The sequence below is a fragment of the Scyliorhinus canicula genome, chromosome 20, assembly GCF_902713615.1.
Source record: "Scyliorhinus canicula chromosome 20, sScyCan1.1, whole genome shotgun sequence".
Taxonomy (NCBI): Eukaryota; Metazoa; Chordata; class Chondrichthyes; order Carcharhiniformes; family Scyliorhinidae; genus Scyliorhinus; species Scyliorhinus canicula.
The window spans coordinates 76,070,107-76,093,054 of record NC_052165.1 but is presented as its reverse complement, the minus strand read 5'-3'; the positions used below and the strand labels follow the sequence as shown (position 1 = coordinate 76,093,054).

The following is a 22,948-nucleotide window of genomic DNA, read 5'->3' as shown; positions in this document are numbered from 1 at the left end:
GTGGCGGTGCGGGCCGGGCAGCGTTGGCGGGGGTGCCTCTGTTGACCACAGAAGTAGCAGCGGGGACCCCTGGGGTGTGCGGATTGGCGTGCGGCGCAGGCGTATTGGCTAGGCAGGGCCCCAGCTGGGGGGTCGTTTGCGGGGTCCAGGAGGAGTAGGACGGGTGGGCCGCGCGGCGAGGGGGGTAGGCCTGGACATTACGGGATGCGACCGTCATGGAGAACGCTAAAGTTTTTGTCCCCGCAGGATCGAGCATGGCCCCTTCAAACACTCGTTGTCGGATGGGGTCCGACTCAATCCCCATTACAAACGCATCGCGCATGAGGGGATTAGAATGTTCGGTGGCCGTAACAGCCTGACAGTCACAGTCCCGGACGAGTGGGATTAGGGCCCGCCAGAAGTCTTCGATGGCCTCAGCAGGGAGTTGAGAGCGAGTGGCGAGTATGTGCCTGGCGAAGATAGTGTTCGCTTTCTGCGCATAGTTTTCTTTTAGGAGTGGCATCGCTTCCGCGTAATTCGGGGGGTCCTGGATCAATGGGAACACGTTGGAGCTCAACCTGGAATACAAGACCTGTATCTTCTGAGCCTCCGTCGGCGTGGGGGTCGCAACGTTGATGTAAGCCTCAAAACAAGCTAGCCAGTGATTAAAGTCCTTTCTGACGTCGAGCGAGTGCGGGTCCAGCTGCAGGTGGTCCCCCATGATCCCGCAGATATGTCGTCCTGTCTCCCTGCTCAGCCAAAGTCTTCGGCGTCGCGCAGGTCCATGAATGATGGGCACTGATGCAGCGCCTCCTTCCCCCCCACCTCCTCAGCCTGTTGTGCAGCCGGCTCTGCATCCTCACTGGCTGCCTCCTGTTCCACTGGGGTAGGCTCCACTGCTGCAGGGTCTTCCCCAAACAGCTTCTGCTCGTACAGCCTCAGTGCATCCTCCATGGCTGTGTCGGGCAGGACGAAAGCCACCATTCCTGTCTGGATTGTGAAGTCCATTATTTGCAGGGGGTGAAAGGCGGACATGTTAGCATGGTGCGTACATTAGTGCCCAACCTGGTCCAAAGGGCTACACTGTGGTCTCAGCCTGCACTCCAGCCCCTTCCTGCGCATGCCCCCCTCTCCACACCCCCTCCTCTCCCATTCCATAACCCACCCCCGGCCGTTCCGCCTGACATTCTGCTCTCCACACCGCATCCCTGACCCCCAATCGGTGCCCAGCACCCGTCCCTGCTAGTAGGGGTACCGGTGGTTGACCCTACCCATGCCTGAGGTACGCTCAGTGACCCTGGTCGGGCATCCTCTTGTAGGGGCTGCTGTAGTACTGTTGGATGGGTGCATGATACCTCGCTGGCGGGTGGAGTCCGTTTGGGGGGGGTCTTGATCGGTGTGGTGGGGGGAGGTGGAGTGCTTGGGTGGTGGGATGGGGGTACTCATATGGCTGCTGCTACTCTGCACACCACAGGCCATGGTGGGCAGTCAGTGGGGTGCACAGCAAGATGGCTGCCTTGCAGACTTTAGTAGTGGCGGTCCATGCCTGGACACTCTAGTCCCGGGGGCCACCCCGACCCAACAGCCCATTCACCGGCCACGACTTTCGCGATTCCAGTGTCATGTTCTGCGATTCCAGTGTTGCTGGATGGAGAATTGACCCTGTGGTCTTTGAATTGTGCTGGCTATCACATTAATTGCAATAAGCGATGAGATAAAGAGGTTCCAGTGTTCCACAAATGCAACATATAAAACCGTCCAAAAGCAGGATTTTGGCACTAAATGCTCATGGGGCAATAGATGTCCCTTTATTTTTGGCTATGTGATGATATGTATAATTCAAGTTTGTACATAATGTTATGCACAGCCTCCGACCACTGGGTGGCATTATAAACTCATCACATCAACATGTGCTCTGGGCGTAGGGGGTTGATCGTGTTGGGAGGTAGACATATTTGCAGAAGTTCCACAAGAGTTCATAGAATTTACAGTGCAGAAGGAGGCTATTCGGCCCATCGAGTCTGCACTGGCTCTTGGAAAGAGCACCCTACCCAAGGTCAACACCTCCACCCTATCCCCATAACCCAGTAACCCCACCCAACACTAAGGGCAATTTTGAACACTAAGGGCAATTTATCATGGCCAATCCACCTAACCTGCACATCTTTGGACTGTGGGAGGAAATCGAAGCACCCGGAGGAAACCCACGCAGACACGGGGAGGATGTGCAGACTCCGCACAGACAGTGACCCAAGCCGGAATCGAACCTGGGACCCTGGAGCTGTGAAGCAATTATGCTATCCACAATGCTACCGTTCTGCCCAATGCTACTGTGCTGCCCAATGCTACCGTGCTGCCCACTGTTGTTTAGTGTTAGTCGTTTGTTAGTTAATTTATCCTTGTTATCTTACCACAGTTTGTTCTATAATAAATTATTTTAAAGTACATGTTCTGTAGCACCTCCTTCACTTCGGCCAGTCTACAGAACATGACAGGCGACGTTTGAGCAATAATGTCTAGATCTTGCTGAAACAGGGCATCTGGTGAAAGAATAGTTTCTAACATTTTTTGCCCACACGGTTGCCCGCTGTGTAATGTTAATAATGACACAATGAGGGCAGCTAGGCATCTGAGACCTTGGTGAGCAATGTATCAGTGTGTCTTCTGAAGCAATGCGGTTAACAGTTCCAGAAATAAACAGAGAAAGGATTGAATAGTAGAGGATGGATTAAATGTCACATCAGCCACAAAAAGAAAAATAAATGGAAGGCATGAAAGATTGGAATTAGAGAGAGAAAAGAGTGTGTCAGAATGGAATAGTAAGAATTGCTACTTAAATTTAATATTTTTAAATCTAACAACAAATCACAACCTGAATATTCACACTATTAATTGTGGAGGCGATGGCATAGTGGTAGCGTCCCTGGTCTAGAAAGCCAGAGTAATGCTCTGGGGACCCAGGTTCAAATCCCGCCACTGCAGATGGCGAAATTTGATTCAATAAAAAAAATCAATCTAGAATTAAAGGTTTATTGGTGACCATGAAACTATTTTAGATTGTTGTAAAAACATAGAACATAGAACATAGAACGATACAGCGCAGTACAGGCCCTTCGGCCCTCGATGTTGCACCGACATGGAAAAAATCTAAAGGCCATCTAACCTACACTATGCCCTTATCATCCATATGCTTATCCAATAAATTTTTAAATGCCCTCAATGTTGGCGAGTTCACTACTGTTGCAGGTAGGGCATTCCACGGCCTCACCACTCTTTGCGTAAAAAACCCACCTCTGACCTCTGTCCTATATCTATTACCCCTCAATTTAAGGCTATGTCCCCTCGTGCTAGCCACCTCCATCCGCGGGAGAAGGCTCTCGCTGTCCACCCTATCTAACCCTCTGATCATTTTGTATGCCTCTATTAAGTCACCTCTTAACCTTCTTCTCTCTAACGAAAACAACCTCAAGTCCATCAGCCTTTCCTCATAAGATTTTCCCTCCATACCAGGCAACATCCTGGTAAATCTCCTCTGCACCCGTTCCAAAGCTTCCACGTCCTTCCTATAATGAGGCGACCAGAACTGTACGCAATACTCCAAATGCGGCCGTACTAGAGTTTTGTACAACTGCAACATGACCTCATGGCTCCGGAACTCAATCCCTCTACCAATAAAGGCCAACACACCATAGGCCTTCTTCACAACCCTATCAACCTGGGTGGCAACTTTCAGGGATCTATGTACATGGACACCGAGATCCCTCTGCTCATCCACACTACCAAGAATTTTACCATTAGCCAAATATTCCGCATTTCTGTTATTCTTTCCAAAGTGAATCACCTCACACTTCTCCACATTAAACTCCATTTGCCACCTCTCAGCCCAGCTCTGCAGCTTATCTATGTCCCTCTGTAACCTGCAACATCCTTCCGCACTGTCTACAACTCCACCGACTTTAGTGTCGTCTGCAAATTTACTCACCCATCCTTCTGCGCCCTCCTCTAGGTCATTTATAAAAATGACAAACAGCAACGGCCCCAGAACAGATCCTTGTGGTACGCCACTCGTAACTGAACTCCATTCTGAACATTTCCCATCAACTACCACTCTCTGTCTTCTTTCAACTAGCCAATTTCTGATCCACATCTCTAAATCACCCTCAATCCCCAGCCTCCGTATTTTCTGCAATAGACGACCGTGGGGAACCTTATCAAACGCTTTACTGAAATCCATATACACCACATCAACTGCTCTACCCTCGTCAACCTGTTCAGTCACCTTCTCAAAGAACTCGATAAGGTTTGTGAGGCATGACCTACCCTTCACAAAACCATGCTGACTGTCCCTAATCATATTATTCCTATCTAGATGATTATAAATTGTATCTTTTATAATCCTCTCCAAGACTTTACCCACCACAGACGTTAGGCTCACCCATCTGGTTCACTCATGTCCTTTAGGGAAGGAAATCATCCATCCTTACCTGACCGTCATCAAATTCTGGACCAGTAAATGTTTCCTTGTCCTTGTATTTATGACCAGCTGTCAACAGGCCCCGACCGGCGTGGCGGGAATCCCGCCGCTGCCCGAAAAACGGCACCGGAGAATAGGGCAGCCGGCATCGGGGCGGGATTCACACCTCCCACGACCCGGTAGGGGGTCGGAGAATCCCAGCCCTGATTCCCCTTGGCCTAGCTCACTTCGGACGAGACGATTCACTGCTTTTTTGTGAAGATTTCCTGAAGTAATGAGCTGGTATTTATTTGGTGAAATAACCTGTGTTGAAACCGACTGAAAGCAGATAATTGACCTCCTTGTTTTTCTAGGTTGGGAACAGCATTTGCTTATTATGGGTTGGTTCTAACCAGCTCAGAGCTATTGGAAAACAACCCCGTCTGCGGCAGTAAAGGAGAGAGCAAGGCTGTCATCAATACATTGGAGACCTGCCACTGTAAGACGTTCGAATCTGCAGACTACCAGACCATGATCATCAGCACTTTGGGAGAATTCCTGTGTAAGAACAATGCCTCCGTTTAAAATTTTTATTATCGTTCATCCTTTCTGTTGCATGTAATTGTTGGATTTCACAGCCTTGAATCCATGTGACTCTAAGCTTTACATGTTCAAAGCGGAAGGATTTTCCTGTTCTGCCTCTGTCAAAGGTCTTGGGTGCAGAATATGGCATAATACTGATGCAGTGTTAGACAGGTAGGGCAAAAGAAAAGGTAGACCTCTCAAGGTCAAGAATGAAAGATGCAGATTAATGTTACTGTAAAATTTGTGTGGCAATAAACAAAGCACATCCCAATACAGATGCACAAGCTAGAACTCCAGTGCAATGACTTGACATGAATTGTAAGATTATTTAAGGTTACAGTTCTCCGAAGCAGTAAATAATACTGGCAAGGAGATCGCCCATTCTGAAGCAGCATTCTTGTTAATTACAGAGACCATTCAGTCTATAGGGGAATGTCAGGTCTCATTCACATTCACAATGAGGACAACAGTCTCTACTTTGCAGGTTCAGACTTTCTGTTATTGTTGCCTTGGGTCTTGGATGTGGTGATCATGGCTCCTGACTTACAGACAATGCTGGAGGCAAGGCTGTTGCTCAGCTCTACCTTTCACTGAACATTATACTAACCAAGTATAATGTTCACCACGAGGCTCTACATAAAACTATCTCTCCCGTGTTCTATTTTCATGTGATCTTGGGCGGGGTTCTCCGGTTCCCCAGCCAAATGTTTCTCAGCGGCACGCCATTCGCTGGTGGTGGGATTCTATACTCCCGTCACTTGCCAATGGGATTTCCCATTGAAGCCACACCACGCAGGGAAACGTGTGGGCAAGGGAGAATTCCGGCCCTTATGTCACTGATAATGCAGACGACATATTTACACATTAACACTTTAGACAAGAGTCATAGCGATGGATTAATTTAATTCATTTTTCCGTAACTTTCGTTCCCAGTTGTGGAATATGTGCAATGTTCACAGCTCTATTCATCAATCCATGTTGATTCTGCCCATCATATTCTGATTTACGAAGGGCCCTGTTATCACGACACTAATAATAGATTGTAGTGTTTTCCCCATGACTGATGTCAGGCTATCTGGTCTGTAGTTCCTCACTTTCTTTCTACCCCCTTTCTTGAACAGCAGGGTTATGTTTGCTACCTTCTAATCCACTGAATTCTTGAATATAAGGAATTCTAGGGGAACAAAACCAATTCATCCACTATCTCTGCCGTGACCTCTTTGAAATGAAATGAAAATCGCTTATTGTCACGAGTAGTTACTGTGAAAAGCCCCTAGTCGCCACATTCCGGCGCCTGTCCGGGGAGGCTGGTACGGGAATCGAACCGTGCTGCTGGTCTGCTTGGTCTGCTTTAAAAGCCAGCGATTTAGCCGAGTGAGCTAAACCAGCCCCTTTAAAACCTAGGGTGTCGCCAAGAGATCCAATGTTAACACATGAACTTCAGTAAGGCCTTTGATAAAGTTCCACATGGTAGACTGTTCTGAAAGGTTCGATCACATGGAATCCAGGGAGAGCTGGCAAATTGGATATGCAATTGGCTTGATGGTCGGAAGCAGCGGGTAATGGTGGAAGGATGCTTTTTGGACTGGAGGCCTGTGACTAGTGGTGTGCCTCTGGCGTCAGTGCTAGGCCCATTGCTGTTTATTATCCATATCAAAGAAATGGATCAGAAAGTACAAGGCATGACCAGTAAGTTTGCAGATGCCACTAAAATCGGTGGTATTGTAGACAATGAGGAAGATTAGCAAAAATTGCAGCAGGATCTTGATCAGCTGGGGAAGTAGACCGAGAAATGGCAAATTGAGTTCAATACAGATAAGTGTGAGGTGTTGCATTTTGGAAAGTCAAATCAAGGTAGTACTTTCATGGTAAACGGTAGGACCTTAGGGAGTATCGTGGAACAGAGAGACCTTGGGAGTTCAGGTGCATGGTGCTCTAAAGGTGGAGTCACAGGTAGATAGGGCAGTGAAGAAGGCTTTTGGCTTGCTGGCCTTCATCACTCAGGGCATTAGAACATAGAACAGTACAGCACAGAACAGGCCCTTCGACCCTCAATGTTGTGCCGAGCCATGATCACCCTACTCAAACCCACGTATCCACCCTATACCCATAGCCCAACAACCCCCCCCCCCTTAACCTTACTTTTATTAGGACACTACGGGCAATTTAGCATGGCCAATCCACCTAACCCGGACATCTGTGGGAGGAAACCGGAGCACCCGGAGGAAACCCACGCACACGGGAAGGACGTGCAGACTCCACACAGACAGTGACCCAGCCGGGAATCGAACCTGGGACCCTGGAGCTGTGAAGGATTTATGCTAACCACCATGCTACCCTGCTGCCCCTGCTGCATTGAGTCGAGAAGTATAGAGTGCAGAAGAGATTTACAAGGCTGTTGCCAGGATTCAAGGGACTGAGTTATAGGGAGAGATTGGACAGGCTAGGACTTTTTTCTTTGAAGTGTAGGAGACTGAAGGGCGATCTTATAGGAGATGTATAAGATCATGAGAGGCATGGATAGGGTGAAGCACTCAGTCTTTTTCCCAGGGTTGCGGAAGCGAGAACTAAAGGGCATAGGTTTAAGTTAAGAGGGGAACGAATTAATGGGAACTTGAGGAGCAACCTTTTTACACAGAGGGTGGTACATTTGTGGAATAAGATGCTGAAGGAAGTGGTTGAGGCAGGGACATTGACAACATTTGGACAGATACTTGGATAGGAAAGGATTAGAGGGTTATGGGCCAAATGGGCCAAAAAGATGGGTTTTTGGTTGGCATGGACCAGTTTGCGCCGAAGGGCATGTCTCCGTGTCTCAGATTCTATGAACCCCATTAATTTCTCCAGTGCTACTTCTTTACTAATAATTTCTTTTAAGCCTGTCAATCTCACCCGACCCACTGGACCGGACTCTCCTGCCTCCTTGCCGCTTGTTTCTCAGCAGCAGGAGGCGGCGCGCTGATGGCGGGATTTTCTGCTGCCTCCGCTGTCGATGGAAATTCCCATTGAGGCCACCCCAGCCCACCGGGAAGCACGTGGACGGGTGCGTACTGCCGGCGGAACCCAAGAATCTTGCCGCCAGTGAACAGCCGAAGAATTCTGGCCACTATTTCCGGAACGTTCTTGCGTATTCCACGGTGAAGACATATTCACCAGCTATTCGGCCCATCGAGTCTGCATTGGCTCTTGGAAAGAGCACCCTACCCAAGGTCAACACCTATCCCCATAACCCAGTAACCCCACCCGACACTAAGGGCAATTTTGGACACTACGGGCAATTTATCATGGCCAATCCACCTAACCTGCACATCTTTAGACTGTGGGAGGAAACCGGAGCACCCGGATGAAACCCACGCACACACGGGGAGGATGTGCAGACTCCGCACAGACAGTGACCCAAGCCGGAATCGAACCTGGGACCCTGGAGCTGTGAATATAATATTCCACATTATAACTTCTACTGTCTGCCTCCACTTAACCCATTTTTGATCTTTCCTAATCCCTTTCTTTTTCAATATCAACAGAAGTTTGTACAATATGTTTATATGTTCCTTCCTAGTCTGCTCTCATATTTTCTATTCTCTCCCTTTATCAAGTTCTTAGTCATCCTTGCTGAATTCTAATATTGTCAAACAGGTTATTTAAACTGGGCCAAACGATACTTCCAATTAAAATAACAGTCATGAAGCTAGGTATCATTAACAAAATGTAACAGCTATATTTATACTTTTGGAGGCTCCCTCTTAATTCTGTGTCACAAAGAATTTGTAAGGACTGGATGATGAAAGTAATGTGCCAGGAATCCAACTAAATTTACCGCAACAAGAAATAGAATGACTAGAATTATATACTTAGCTGAGGGTTGTGCTTGACAAAGAGTTAGTGTATGATGCACGATTTGGGTTAAATTGCAACAGTGATTGCATCTCAAGGGTGTCTCATTGGCTGTAAAGGGTTTGAATAAAATGCTATATAAATGCAAGCTCCTTCTTTCTAAATAAGATTTCCCGATCAGGGGGATATATCAAAAATGTCTTCCGGATGCTTTTAGATTCCTCCCCTCGGAGGAATCATATCAAGCAAAGGGGTCATTTACTGTGAAGAAGAAGGCTATTTGGCCCATCAAGTCTGCACTAATCCCCTGAAAGCGCACCCTACCTAGACCCACTTCCCCGCAAACCTTTGGACACTCAGGGGCAATTTAGCATGGCCAATCCACCTAACCTGCACATCTTTGGACTGTGGGAGGACACCAGAGCACCCGGAGGAAACCCATGCAGATATGGGAGAATGTGCGAGCTTCATACAGGCGGTCACCCAAGGCCAGAATTGAACCTGGGTCCCTGGCGCTGTGAGGCAGCAGTGGCACAGCTAGCCACTGTGCCGCCCTTTGGCTCCCTAACTGACCGTTCCAGCACGGTAGCATTGTGGTTAGCATAATTGCTTCACAGCTCCAGGGTCCCAGGTTCGATTCCGGCTTGGGTCACTGTCTGTGCGGAGTCTGCACATCCTCCCCGTGTGTGCGTGGGTTTCCTCCGGGTGCTCCGGTTTCCTCCCACAGTCCAAAGATGTGCAGGTTAGGTGGATTGGCCGTGATAAATTGCCTTTTGTGTCCAAAATTGCCCTTAGTGTTGGGTGGAGTTATGGGGATAGGGTGGAGGTGTTCACCTTGGGTAGGGTGCTCTTTCCAAGAGCCGGTGCAGACTCGATGGGCCAAATGGCCTCCTTCTGCACTGTAAATTCTATGATAATTCTATGATAAATACCACTTGCATTTAGCAAATTTAGGCATGAGTGTGTGGTGAGAATCAGATCGCTTGCAGGTTAAGTTTTCAACTGTTCCAGTAGCGTGCGTGTGTAAGCAAACTTAATGAAAAGGCTACTGTTAGATTCAGCCCCATTCTTGGCCAGTATTAGGAAAGAAAAAAAAGACTGACTTCTGATACATGAGACCCATCAGTAGGTATTGGCAGCATACAGCTCTGCTGTGTGTCACAAGCTATCATTGCCATTTAAAGATTGCAATGACATATTGCTGGTGATATAGTATTGAAAAAACAATGAGTAATTTCAACCCACAAAGCCTTTTTTTCTTCACCCCAACAAAGCACAGACTTATTAAGATTTCTGGGACGAACTCAATTTCTGTAATACAATGCATCCAAATAACTTCACACATTCGCCTGCCAATGCGAGAATTAATATTGCAGGAAAGGATGAGGTCATTCGCCCCATTTTGCTTGTGCTAGCTCCTTTAAGGAGCTATCCAATCCCTTTCCACCGTCTGTGCTCCTTCTAAATCTGTCAGAATATTTACCGTTCTTTCCCCTTTGATGAGCTCCTGAGGTGGGTTTTCAGTTTTAAGACCAGTGTTGTGAATGGACAGTCTGTCTTGGCAATTTTCATTTCCACCACGATTGCAAGTGTCCAGTCCGTAACGTCACTTTCTGGCAGGGGTGACGATCTGAAAATCCAGCCTCTTGTGGACTCTGCATTCACCCCTGTTCTGGGTGCAGGATGCCATGTGCGAACACCCCGATTGGGTGATATTCTTGAGTTTAGATCCTCTGCTTAAAAACTCGCCAGTGTAAAAATTGATTTACCCCATCAAAAAACTTTCTTAAATACCGAGTGCGTTTTCCACCCCGTAGTCGGATACTGAGAACGCTGATCAAACTAAAGGAAACAAAAGACCAGCTGACGTCCAACTGAGCCAAACAGTCCCAGAAAGCAACAAAGCCCATCCTAGATGCCTGACGACTCAGTTGACCAGCGATTGCAGGAAAGTCAGACATCCCATTCAGCTACTGAAACCTGTTCCATTCCTTCCAGAATGTACTTCCAACATTCCTACGCCAACTTCCCTTCTGGAACTTTTGTCATCAATGAGGAATAAAGTTTTTGCACTGTCAGGGGGCAGCACTGGCGGATGGGGGGCAGCAAAATGGCTTGGATTGAGTATTCTATTGGAAGGTTGTCTCTTTGGGAGGGAGGATATTGTGGGGGTGAGGGGATGTTCCATAATGGGGATGGGGGTGTTGCATGGGGGTAAGTATTCCATGGAGGGGGGGAGGTGTTCCATGGTGGGGCGTGTCGGGAGGAAGGTGGGTGTTCAATGGTGGGGCATTTTGAGGGGGTGGTGGGGTGTTATGTGGAGGGGGCTGTTGGAAGGAGGGGGTATTATGTGGAGGGGCGCGGGTGGGTGTTCCATGGTGGGGACTGTTGGGGGAGTGTTCGGGGGTGGGAGCAAGCGACACTTAAAATGGATGATCTGGTCCTTTATTCCAGAAAACAGCCTCTTCATCGACACTCCCATTACAGTGTGAGACATGATGTGGCGATGCCGGCGGTGGACTGGGGTGGGCACAGTAAGAAGTCTCATAACATCAGGTTAAAGTCCAACATTTAGTGAATGACTCCCCTGAGGAAGGAGCTGCGCTTTGAAAGCTAATGATTTGAAACAAACCTGTTGGACTTTAACCTGGTGTTGTAAGACTTCTTACTGTGAGACAAGCAATCAGGATAGCTAACTTATTTCCTGGTTGTTTGGAATTTTCTGTGTTAGGATTTTCAGGCACAGACGTATGCGATATCACAACATAATGCCACGCTCCTGGAATTGGCTGTCCAACATGACGGTATGAAGGACGACAGGTTCCTTTGGAGAAAATCTGGGCATGGCCTCAATTGAAAATCTCTGAGCAGTTATTGCCCGATTCTGGGAAATGACTACAATCAGTGCTTGAAGGCGTCAGCCTGGACACTGGTCGCACCCTGCCTCTGAGGCTGAAAGCAGGTCCCACCTTAGCAACATAATATCTAAGCCAACATTCAAGTGCCAGTACTGGGGGAGCACTCGCCATCAGAGACGTTAACCGGAAATTTCCAAGCCCCGTTGTCTCTTGGGAGAAGCATTATAATCTAAAGTGAACATGAAAGATCCCAGAACACTTTTTTTCAAAAGAGACCTCTCCTTGTGTCCTAATATTTATCCCTCAACCAATACCCAAGACAGGTGGTCCAGTACCTTATTGGCGTGAATCCTCCGCTTCCGCAGCCACATGGTCCTCAGTGGCGCGTCGTCGCCGACAGCGGGATTCTCCGTTCCCGCATCCGGCTAATGGGATTGCCCATTGTGGCGGGGAAACTCGTGGACGGGGGGGTGCACTTCCAGCGGAACAGAGAATCCCGCTGGCAGAGAATTCACCCCATTAAATCACCGTTTGTGTGAGCGTGCTGTGCCACCATTCCTTGCATTAGAAAAGTGACTACTTCAAAACTGCTTAATAAGTTGTAAAACCATTTTGGGTGTCATGACGTCTTGAAATAGGTAAATGCAGATCCTTGCTTAAGGACCCAAACCACTATAAACAGCTCTGAGAAAAATTCCTTTTTAGTAGTAATCTTCCAATGAAGGCCGTTTAAAACTGACCCAATCAGAAATTTTGGGTTCACTGAATAATGACTCTGAAGCGTTAGCTTACCTTAAGCAGCAAACTGCGTTGTAGCTTTTAAAAACGATCTCTCTGTTAAGCTGCGAGTCCGTCATGGCAGACATAACCATTTGCAATCAAGACACATTATGCTGGCGCTTCAACTTTTTTATCATTTTGTATAAATAAATTGGATGAGGGAACCAAAGGTATGGTTGCTAAATTTGTTGATGATACTAAAATAGGAAAGCAAGCTGTGAAATGAAGAGGACATGAGGCTACAAAGAGATATAGATGGGTTAAGTGAGTGGGCTAAGATCTGACAAATAGAGTACAATATGGGAAAATGTCATTGTCCATCTTGGCAAGAAAAATAAAGCATATTATCTATATAATGCGAAATTAAGTTCTGCGATGCAGAGGGATCTGGGCGTCCTAGTACATGAATCATAAAGGTTATATGCAGATACAGCAAGTAATTAGGAAAGTTAATAGAATGTTTTTGTGAGGGGAATTGAATACAAGCGTTACAGAGGTTATGCTTCAGTTGCACAGGGCATTGGTGAGGCCACTTCTGGAGTACTGTGTACAGTATTGGTCTCTTTATTTAAGGATGGATGTAAATATATTGGAAGCAGTTTCAAAAAGTATTACTAGATTAATAACTGGAATTGGCGAGTGTCTTGTGAGGGAAGGTTGCACAGACTAGGCTTGTACCCACTGGGGTTGGGAGAGTAAGGCAACTTGATTTAATTTTTTTTAAATTCATGTGATGTGGACATGTCAGCATTTATTGCTCATCCCTAATTGCCGTGGAGAAGGTGGTGCTGAACTGACATTTTTGACAGCAGTCTTATCAAAACCAAGGAGGGGAGGTGGAAACCATAGGTATCAATGCAAAACCGATATAGCATATAATGCCAACATAGCAACAAATAAGACAAAATGAGTCAGGGCCTCCCACTAATACAAGATTCGTTTGCATCAAGCAGGATACAGTCAATAAGAGTTGCATCATACCTATAGCTTTAGAACAGAACTAATAGAGGAATAAAAAACCTAGAGAACCCTAGAGGTATTGAGAATTGTGCTGACGCCCACAACATAATCAAACTCCCTTCCAGGCCCAGGATAGAGCAGACAACCACAGTATAGCTGCAAGACAATGAGGAGAGGACCGAGGTCCACAAGTCCAAGAAGATTAGGACGCCACGGTGGCACAGTTATTGGCACGGTTGCTTCACAGCTCCAGGGTCCCGGGTTCGATTCCGGCTTGGGTCACTGTCTGTGTGGAGTCTGCACGTTCTCCTCGTGTCTGTGGTTTCTTTCCACAGTCCAAAGATTGTACTCCTTCTGTACTGTAAATTCTATGATTCTAAGACAGGATCAGATGAGGTGATGTCTCCATCCTTGAATGGACTGCCACCAGTCACTGTTCACATGTTGAATGGCCATGTTGGTGAGGTGCCGGAGGACTGCCTCATGCAGACAATGGAGGCAAACAATAGTTTACACTCCACTAATCCCTGATTCGAAAAGCACAAAAGCAACATCTAATTTTAATTGTTCTTATCATGAGTTTAATGCACTTCCAGTCTCTTCAGTTGATTCTTTCCCCACGAGTCTGATGCACAATTTGAACTGAATTACTCCATCCTTATCTTATGATTGAACTGTCTTTTCTTTCAGTTGTTCCGTTTAGTCCTTTTGTCATCGAAACTTTGGGAAGACGCCGCAGTTTGGCTTTAACTATGGGGGCCTCTGGAATTTTTTTTCTCTTCCTCAACTTCTGCAGCAGCAGGTAAGATAACTATTGGCTCCTGGTTATGAAGAATCAACCCTTTGATAGGTACGGGTTTCCCCCCAGTATTCGTCAACAAGCTATACACGGAAATGTTCCTGCCCTTTATGGATCTACTATTCAACTTTCCTTCATCCCTTCAACCCACTTAGTTCCATTTCACCCTGCCTGCACTTCCATCTTTACATGCGCCATTGTCCAGCTATCCCTGTTATCTCAACCCTTCTCTTTCTCAGGTCTGTTCCTCATCCTGAATCCCTTCCTTCACCAGCCCATTGATTAACAATCTCCACGTTTACTGTAGCTTCCTTTTAGCCACAATCCTTTTCCTTCTCTCCGTTACCCTTAATGTTTACCTTCTCTCTCGCTATCCTTCAGTTACAACCCCTTCCTTCACTGTATCTGTTCCTTTTGGTACAACCTGTTCAGCAAACTCAATTTTAGCATCGCATTTAGGGAAACCTAATTTTTTTTGCTGCAGGCTTAATGGCCGAGTTGTCATTCTCGTCGTTTGATTTAAGTCTTAATTATTGTTGTTCCAACAAATCTCAAGAAAACCAATGGCTGCCACTGAGCAAGCTGGGGTGTAGCATTATAGAACATAGAACATTACAGCGCAGTACGGGCCCTTCAGCCCTTGATGTTGCGCCGACCCGTGAAACCATCTGAAGCCTATCTGACCTACACTATTCCATTTTCATCCATATGTCTATCCAGTGACCACTTAAATGCCCTTAAATTTGGCGAGTCTACTACTGTTGCAGGCAGGGCGTTCCACACCCCTACTACTCTCTGAATAAAGAAACTGCCTCTCACATCTGGTCCTATATCTACCACCCCTCAATTTAAAGCTATGTCCCCTCGTGTTGGTCATCACCATCCGAGGAAAAAGACTCATTAGGATTGGATTGCTAGCCACCCATCATTTGCACACCTTTTTGTTGCAGCAAAGAGAAAAGGTATGGAGGCACCCACACTCTGGATTCTTGTAAAACACGATGAGAGGTTTAGTAAGGTGTTGCTCATACAATCAAGATAGTGATCTGCCCAAAGCCCAGGCAAACACTTCACTCATGTTACTGCACATCACATGATGCAGAATCAGCAAGAATATATTCCCAGTTTAATAACACCCCTCCCTCCTTACTTACGAGTGCAATGACAACAAATAACATTTGAAATGAAATGAAAATCGCTTATTGTCACGAGTAGGCTTCAATGAAGTTACTGTCGCCACATTCCGGCGCCTGTCCGGGGAGGCTGGTACGGGAATCGAACCGTGCTGCTGGCCTGCTTGGTCTTCTTTAAAAGCCAGCGATTTAGCTGAGTGAGCTAAACCAGATCCCCAAAAATATTATTTCAATATAATATATATATATACAATTCAATATAGACATTGTCTGTGGTGGACGTCTATTCCCTTTTTGTAGAATTCGGCATTCGAACTTGGCTGCTGGGGCCTCAGAAGCATCCTCATTCCTTTCTGAAGTTGATACATCTTGAGTAGTTATTTCAGTATCTGTCACCCTAGGCATTGAAATGTCCTCAGAAACAGAATCTGAACTCATCAGTGTTTCTGGTCTCTGTTCCAAAGTATACCACTCTAGATCTTCTAAAGCCAGATTGAAAAGTTTCTGCAAACTCACTTTGTGCAGCAAGTAACTGATTCTCATGACGTCGCCGTCATCATCTGCCTGTACGATGTATGATATTGGATCCATCTTTGATAGGATCACAGCAGGTACCTATTTCCCAATGGTGGTGTCATTCCGAGAGAACACTCTCTCTCCCCGAATGCTCACCTATTTAGAGATTTTCTCCCTCCAATAAATTTGTGCTTGTTGTGTCGTTTGACAATCTCTAAAGTATCAGGTGGAATTAACAAAGCAAAGTTTCCTCATGAACAACAGCTTTGCCGCATGGCAGCACGTACAGTATTCCAATAATATGTTAGGAATTTGTTTACTCTTCTTGATAATGTCCCTTGGTCCTTCGATGATTTGATAGAATGTTTCAATGATTGCCAAAACGTTCAGCCAATCCATTCTTTGCTGGATAATATAAAGCTGACTTAATATGGTGTAGACCATTCCTTTTCAAGTAGTCCTCAAACTCCTTTGAAGCAAACTGCGTACCATTGTCACTGACAATCTGCACCAGTGTACTGAATCTTGCGAATATTTTGTCCGGTTCTCAATAGTCTGCTTAGTCATAAGTGACTTCATTACCACGACTTCTGGTCATTTTGAATGCGTGTCTACAATCACTAAGAACATGTGACACCAGTAGACCGGCATAATTGATGTGTATTCTCTGCCATGGTTTGTCGACTATTCCCATGGATGGAGTGGGACTGTTCCTTAGTTTTGCACAAGATTGACGTTGCCCTGCTTTCTGTTCAATTTGAGCATCTAATTCTGGCTTCCAAAAATAACTGCGTGCTAATTCCATAGACTTGAATTCCTACAGCGCAACAGGAGGGCATTCGGCCCTTCCAGTATGCACCAACCTGAAAGAGCACTCTACCTAGGCCCACTGTCTAGACCTATCCCTATAACTCCACCTCACCTGCTCATCTTTGGACACTAAGGGCAATTTATCATGGCCAATCCACCTAAACTGCATATCTTTGGGCTGTGGGAGGAAACTGGAGCACCCGGAGGAAACCCACGCAGACACGGTGAGAATGTGCAAACTCCACACAGTCACCCAAGGCTGAAATCAAACCCGAGTCCTTGGTGCTGTGAGGCAGCAGTGATAACCATTGTGCCACCATGCCACACCTAAGGATGAATCCCTTCATCCTTACCACAACAGAATGTCCATCATGCAGTTGGTCAAGGCGCAAACATGGAGGAATAATCACACGGATTCCGCACAATAGAACTCCATTCTGTACTGTCAACTTAAGTCTTCATGTGATATGGGGCTGGATGTACGTCTGACAGTGTTCCTTTCTGGACCAAGTCCATTACCTTCTCCATCGCTCGATCGGCTCTTGTATATCTTTGAATTTGAGATGAAGTCACAGGCACACTATCCACGAATGAGAATTACAAAATACTGATGAAATGTTCTTCAGGATCATGCTTGAGTCATACTGGCAGTGGTGATAAAGCATCAACATTTGTCTGCTCCTCTGACTTGCAATGCTGGATATCATGAGTGTGTGCCGACAACATCAATGACCATCTTTGCAATCTACTGGCTGCAAAAGAAGGTATACCTTTATATGGCCCAAAGATTGTAGGCAAGGATCGATGATCATCAAGAGTAAAATGAAGCCCATAAAGGCAACAGTGGAACATTCGTACAGAGAAAATAACACTCCAAGCCTTTTTCTAGCTGAGCATAATTGATTTTCTGTTCCATTAAGAGTGCATGAATCAAATGCTATCGGTCGTTCCTCTCCTGAAGGCATTATGTGCAAGACGTCTGCACCAGCCCTGCAGGGTGCCACATCACAAGCTAATTGCTGCTTCATTTTAGGATTATCATGAACCAACAGCTCTGACTTCAGTAAAGCTTCTTTACTTCATTGTATACATTCTCACATTCTTGTAATCACTACCCATTTGACACATTGCAACTTGTGTAAAGACTTCAATCGTGTTGCTAAAGTCGGCACAAATTTACCATAATAATCGATCAATTCTAAAAAATACCTTAATTGTGTCACATTTTGAGGATGTGGCACTTCTAAGATTGCTGACATTTTATTTGGTCCTTTGTGAAAACCATCTTTGTCGATGAAATGACCAAGCTAATTTAGGGATAACTTGAAAAAGTCACACTTTTACTTCTCAACTCTCAGGTTGTGGCTGTATAAATACTTCAGGGTAGCTTCCAAGTTCTCCAATTGTTCTTGTTCAGTGTTTGGTATGTCATCTAAATAACATGGCACTCCATTCAACCTACTTAGAATTTGATCCATGGATCTTTGAAAAAGTGCAGGCGCAGTTTTTCCAAAAGAAAGTCTTCTGTCATGAAGCAGACCTTTGTGTGTCACGATAGTGAGTGGTGGCTGTGATTTGGCAGCCACATTCATCTGCAGATATGCCTGTGAAAGATCAATTTTATTGAATTCCTGTCCTGCAGAAAGTCCAGTAAACAAGTCTTTAATCAACGGCAGTGGATAATAATCAATGCACAAAACCGAATTAATAGTTTTAATACAGGAATGATTGGTGTCGCCCAATCACTTGCAGAAACAGGTCCGATGACTCCTGCCCTTACCAATCTGTCAAGTTCTTCTTCAGTTTTAGGCCTGGTGCCATATGGTACTATAGAACAGTACAGCACAGAACAGGCCCTTCGGCCCTCGATGTTGTGCCGCGCAATGATCACCCTACTTAAACCCACGTAATCCGTATACCCGTAACCCAACAATCCCCCCATTAACCTTACACTACGGGCAATTTAGCATGGCCAATCCACCTAACCCGCACATCTTTGGACTGAGGAAACCGGAGCACCCGGAGGAAACCCACGCACACACAGGGAGGACGTGCAGACTCCACACAGACAGTGACCCAGCCGGGAATCGAACCTGGGACCCTGGAGCTGTGAAGCATTGATGCTAACCACCATGCTACCGTGAGGCCCCTACTGTTCTAGTTTTTGAGGCATTTGGGTGTGGCATCTGGCTTGATGTTTAGGTGCACTTCAACTCCAGTCATAGAGCCTAGTGAATCTTCAAACACCTTCTCGTACTTCTTCAGAAGTGCTGAAAGTTGCTCTTTGAATCCATCTACTAATTGACAGTTAAGCCTGATCTTAGCCAACCATGCTCTGCCAAATAGAGCAGGAAAGTTTCCACGGACAAAGTGAAGAGGCAATTTCGCTGTCTGCCCATTTGCTTTGACTATAACCTATTTCATCCTTTTAATGGTACAACCTCTTCAGTGTACATCCTTAAGATCACATCTGATGATTTTAAAGGCAGATCCTCAGCTTTTGATAAATTGTCTTGGATATTTTGGATGTTAGGGATACTGCTGTGTCCGTAACCTCTTACATTTTAATTTTATGACTTTCAGGGTTTGGATATGCCCAAAAACATTGCTGATCTCCCTGCAACTAACTCTAACTCTTGCAGTACCTTGCTTTTGCTGTCGGTTGAGTGATCATGAGCATCATCCACTAATTTGTAGACACAACTAGTTTACTGGTGTTGTTCTCCTTGCATAGTAGACTTTCTTGGCAGAGTAGATGTTTTCTCAGCCTAACATGCCTTGGCAATGTACCCTTCTTGCCACAGTTCTTGCATGTATGTGTTGTACTCCAGCATTCCCCCCAAGTGTCCAACCTTGTTCCTTTGCAACCTTGTTCCTTGATATCCATTTTGTGGATCTTCAGTCCAGCCCCAATCGCGAAGCTTCGCTTGTTGCAAGCTCCATAGATGTGGCGACTTCCACAGCAGCTTTTGGAGTTAAATCACTGACAGTAAACAACTTCCTCTGAATAGCTTCACTGCGTAATCCGCAAAACCAGCCTGTCTCGAAGAGTATCATCAAGTGCTGCACCAAATTCACACCTCTAGCTAAACGTCTTAAAGACGCTATACACCATAAACCATTCCTCACTATGGCGGTAGAATCAGAATCTTTCTGTAATAAATAACAGTTTAGGAGAGGAATGTCTCTCTCTAAGATTTTTATTAATTATTAATCCGGGCTTGTCACCTGGGTTTGTTGGGTAAACAAGATTCTGTATCAGCACAAACATTTAACGGCCAAGTGAGCTGAGAAATTTTATGACCTTTTAGATGCTTGGGTGTCTGATTAGTTGTTTAAAAATAGTTGAAACCTTTCTTCATGTGAATTCCATGCTTCATAATTCTCATTAAAACATGTCCATGGTGCTCGTTTTGCCTGCCATTTTTTTATCCCGGCTCCTAGGGTCTACACTTCCTCCCTTCTGACTATGTCGGAAAATATGACACAAACAATCCCTTGAACAAGCCACTAGGAAAGCTTTCCCCTTTTTGCCTGAGTTCCGACTTTTCTCCCGATTGGGACCCATACAGAGCTGGCAGACTTTGAAATCTCCGTTCCCCGCAGCCCATGTAGCTTCGCCGTGTGCATGGTCCCTGCAGCTCAGACCCCACTCTCTTCAACGCAAGCACTTTTTTCTTGATTGTCGGTCTTCTTGCTCACAATTGCTGCAGAAAACTTTTGCTGAACCTACATATCAGTTTTCGAGCTGCGCCCAATGTCTGTGTTTGCTTGAATAAAGTGCCGACAATCTTCCGTTACTCCAGATGACGTCTTCATTGTTTAGTCAACGCAAATCTCCTTTCCAGCAATTTTCTGCCTCAATCCTCATCGCCAGTTTGCTCCTCTGTTGCCGCAAAGAGAAAAGATATGGAGGTGCGCACGCTCTGGATTCTTGTCAAACACAAAAGTGAAAATCGTTTATTGTCACGAGTAGGTTTCAAATGAAGTTACTGTGAAAAGCCCCTAGTCGCCACATTCCAGCGCCTGAAAGGGGAGGCTGTTACGGGAATTGAACCGTGCTGCTGGCCTGCTTGGTCTGCTTTCAAAGCCAGCGATTTAGCCTTGTGCTAAACAGCCCCTGGTTTGGAGGTTTAGTAAGGGTGTCACTCAATACAATTAAGATGGCGCCCAAATGCTCCGCTGACGTCACCACATGTCACGAGATGCAGAACTATGAAGAATGTATTCCCCGATGCACAGCACAAACTCTGGTCAGTGACCTGTTACTGGGATGATGGTGATCCTTCAGAACGCTGAGAGGGGCAGAGTTCCTGCCTCTCACTCAAAGCCACAGCAAAGGCCCCAGCGTATCTGTAGCCCGAGACGTTTGCTGCAGAAGTGATACAGAGAAGTTGTCTCGTGATGCATGCTGCTGGCAAACCTCTCCTCACAGAGACGGGACGGTGCTGTGGGCTGAAGGGGAAAATGCAATCCAAACAACATTCTTTAGAATCACACTTATTTCCCCAGTTGAATGGTGTTCCTATAATTCATTCTTTTCATCAGCTTTACCTTCCCTGTTTAGAATGTCTCTTTCCGATAACAAATCACTTGCATTAAATATTATCAGCAGAAGGAAGAGTCCCTTCCACAAGTTGCATGTATTTTAGTGCCTCTCGATGCACTGTTAAAACTTCCAGGTGAATCAATATCCTGTTGGTGTCATTTGTGGCTCAGTGGGTGGTACTCTGAAGTTTTCTTAGTGAATCACCTCCCATCCAGGGGCTTTTCACAGTAACTTCATTTGAAGCCCACTTGTGACGATGAGCGATTTTTCATTTCATTTCATTTCATCCACTCCGGCCCTCAAGCCCTACACTTGGCCCTGTGTCGGTACCCTGCTGAGTTGGAACATTATGCATTCGTATGATTGAGCGCAGTTGGTCATTTAGTACAGTACTGAGGGAGAGCTGGAGTCAGGTAGAGCCTTCGGGGTCTAAAGAAAAGGCCCTTCGGCCCATCGCTTCTCCGCCAGTCAAAAACAGCCACCTAAGTATTATAATCCCATTTTCCAGCACTTGTCCCATATGCCTTGTCATCGGAAGTGCACATAGAACATAGAACAGTACAGCACAGAACAGGCCCTTCGGCCCTCGATGTTGTGCCGAGCAATGATCACCCTACTCAAACCCACGTATCCACCCTATACCCGTAACCCAACAACCCCCCCCCCCCCTTACTTTTTAGGACACTACGGGCAATTTAGCATGGCCAATCCACCTCACCCGCACATCTTTGGACTGTGGGAGGAAACCGGAGCACCCGGAGGAAACCCACGCACACACGGGGAGGACGTGCAGACTCCGCACAGACAGTGATCCAGCCGGGAATCGAACCTGGGACCCTGGAGCTGTGAAGCATTTATGCTAACCACCATCTAAATACTTCTTAAATGTTTCACAGCGCGGAGGACCCAGGTTCTATCCCGGCCCGCTGGGTGACTGTCCATGTGGAGTTTGCACATTCTCCCTGTGTCAGCTTGGGTCTCACCCCCACAACCCAAAGATGTGCAGGGTAGGTGGATTGGCCACGCTAAATTGCCCTTTAATTTGAGGGTCTCCATCTCCGCCACCCCTTCAGGCAGTGAGTTCCAGACTCCCACCAGGCTCTGGATGAAAATGTTTTTCCTCACACCCCCTCTGAACCTCCTGCCTCTCACCTTAAATCTATGCTCACTGGTCATTGATCCCTCCACCAAGTGGAAAGGTTTCTCCTTGTCTACTCTATTTATGTCCCTCAATTTTGTACATCTATCATGTCCGTCCCCCCCCCGTCCCCCCCTCAGTCTCCTTTGCTCCAAGATGGGACATTAAACAGAGGAACTCTCAGGTGGGTGTGAAAGATTCTGTGACAACCGTGTTTGAAGGTGAGCAGGACAGGGTATCTCTGGTGTCCTGACTTTGCATCCCTCAACAAGTCCAAGCTAAAAATGGATGATCTGGTCATTATCACATTGTCAATGGTGGGAGCTGGCTGTGGGCAAAATATCTGGAGCATTTCCGAATTACCAGAGCGACTGAACTGATTTTATTGACAGACAAATCCCTTTGGGACTGGTGAACAAACTGCGTATAAGTGAAAATGTTTCTTTCTTTCCTAGGGGTGTGTTGACTGCTTTACTCTTTATTCTCCGAGCTCTTGTGTCTGCTAATTTCACCATCATCTACATCTACACTGCAGAGGTAGGTAGACAATACTC

At 46.2% G+C, this 22,948-nt stretch overlaps 1 protein-coding gene across 3 annotated transcripts in view; it reads left to right on the top strand.

Moving 5' to 3' along the window:
• svopl (SVOP-like) overlaps positions 1–22,948 on the top strand; it is a 143,955-nt gene that overhangs the window by 104,747 nt on the left and 16,260 nt on the right. For all 3 annotated transcript variants that reach the window (XM_038780875.1, XM_038780876.1, XM_038780877.1), the window contains 3 exons: positions 4,807–4,994; positions 14,140–14,251; positions 22,850–22,931. In XM_038780875.1, coding sequence (XP_038636803.1) covers positions 4,807–4,994; positions 14,140–14,251; positions 22,850–22,931 — 382 coding nt within the window. The remainder of the gene's footprint in view (positions 1–4,806; positions 4,995–14,139; positions 14,252–22,849; positions 22,932–22,948) is intronic.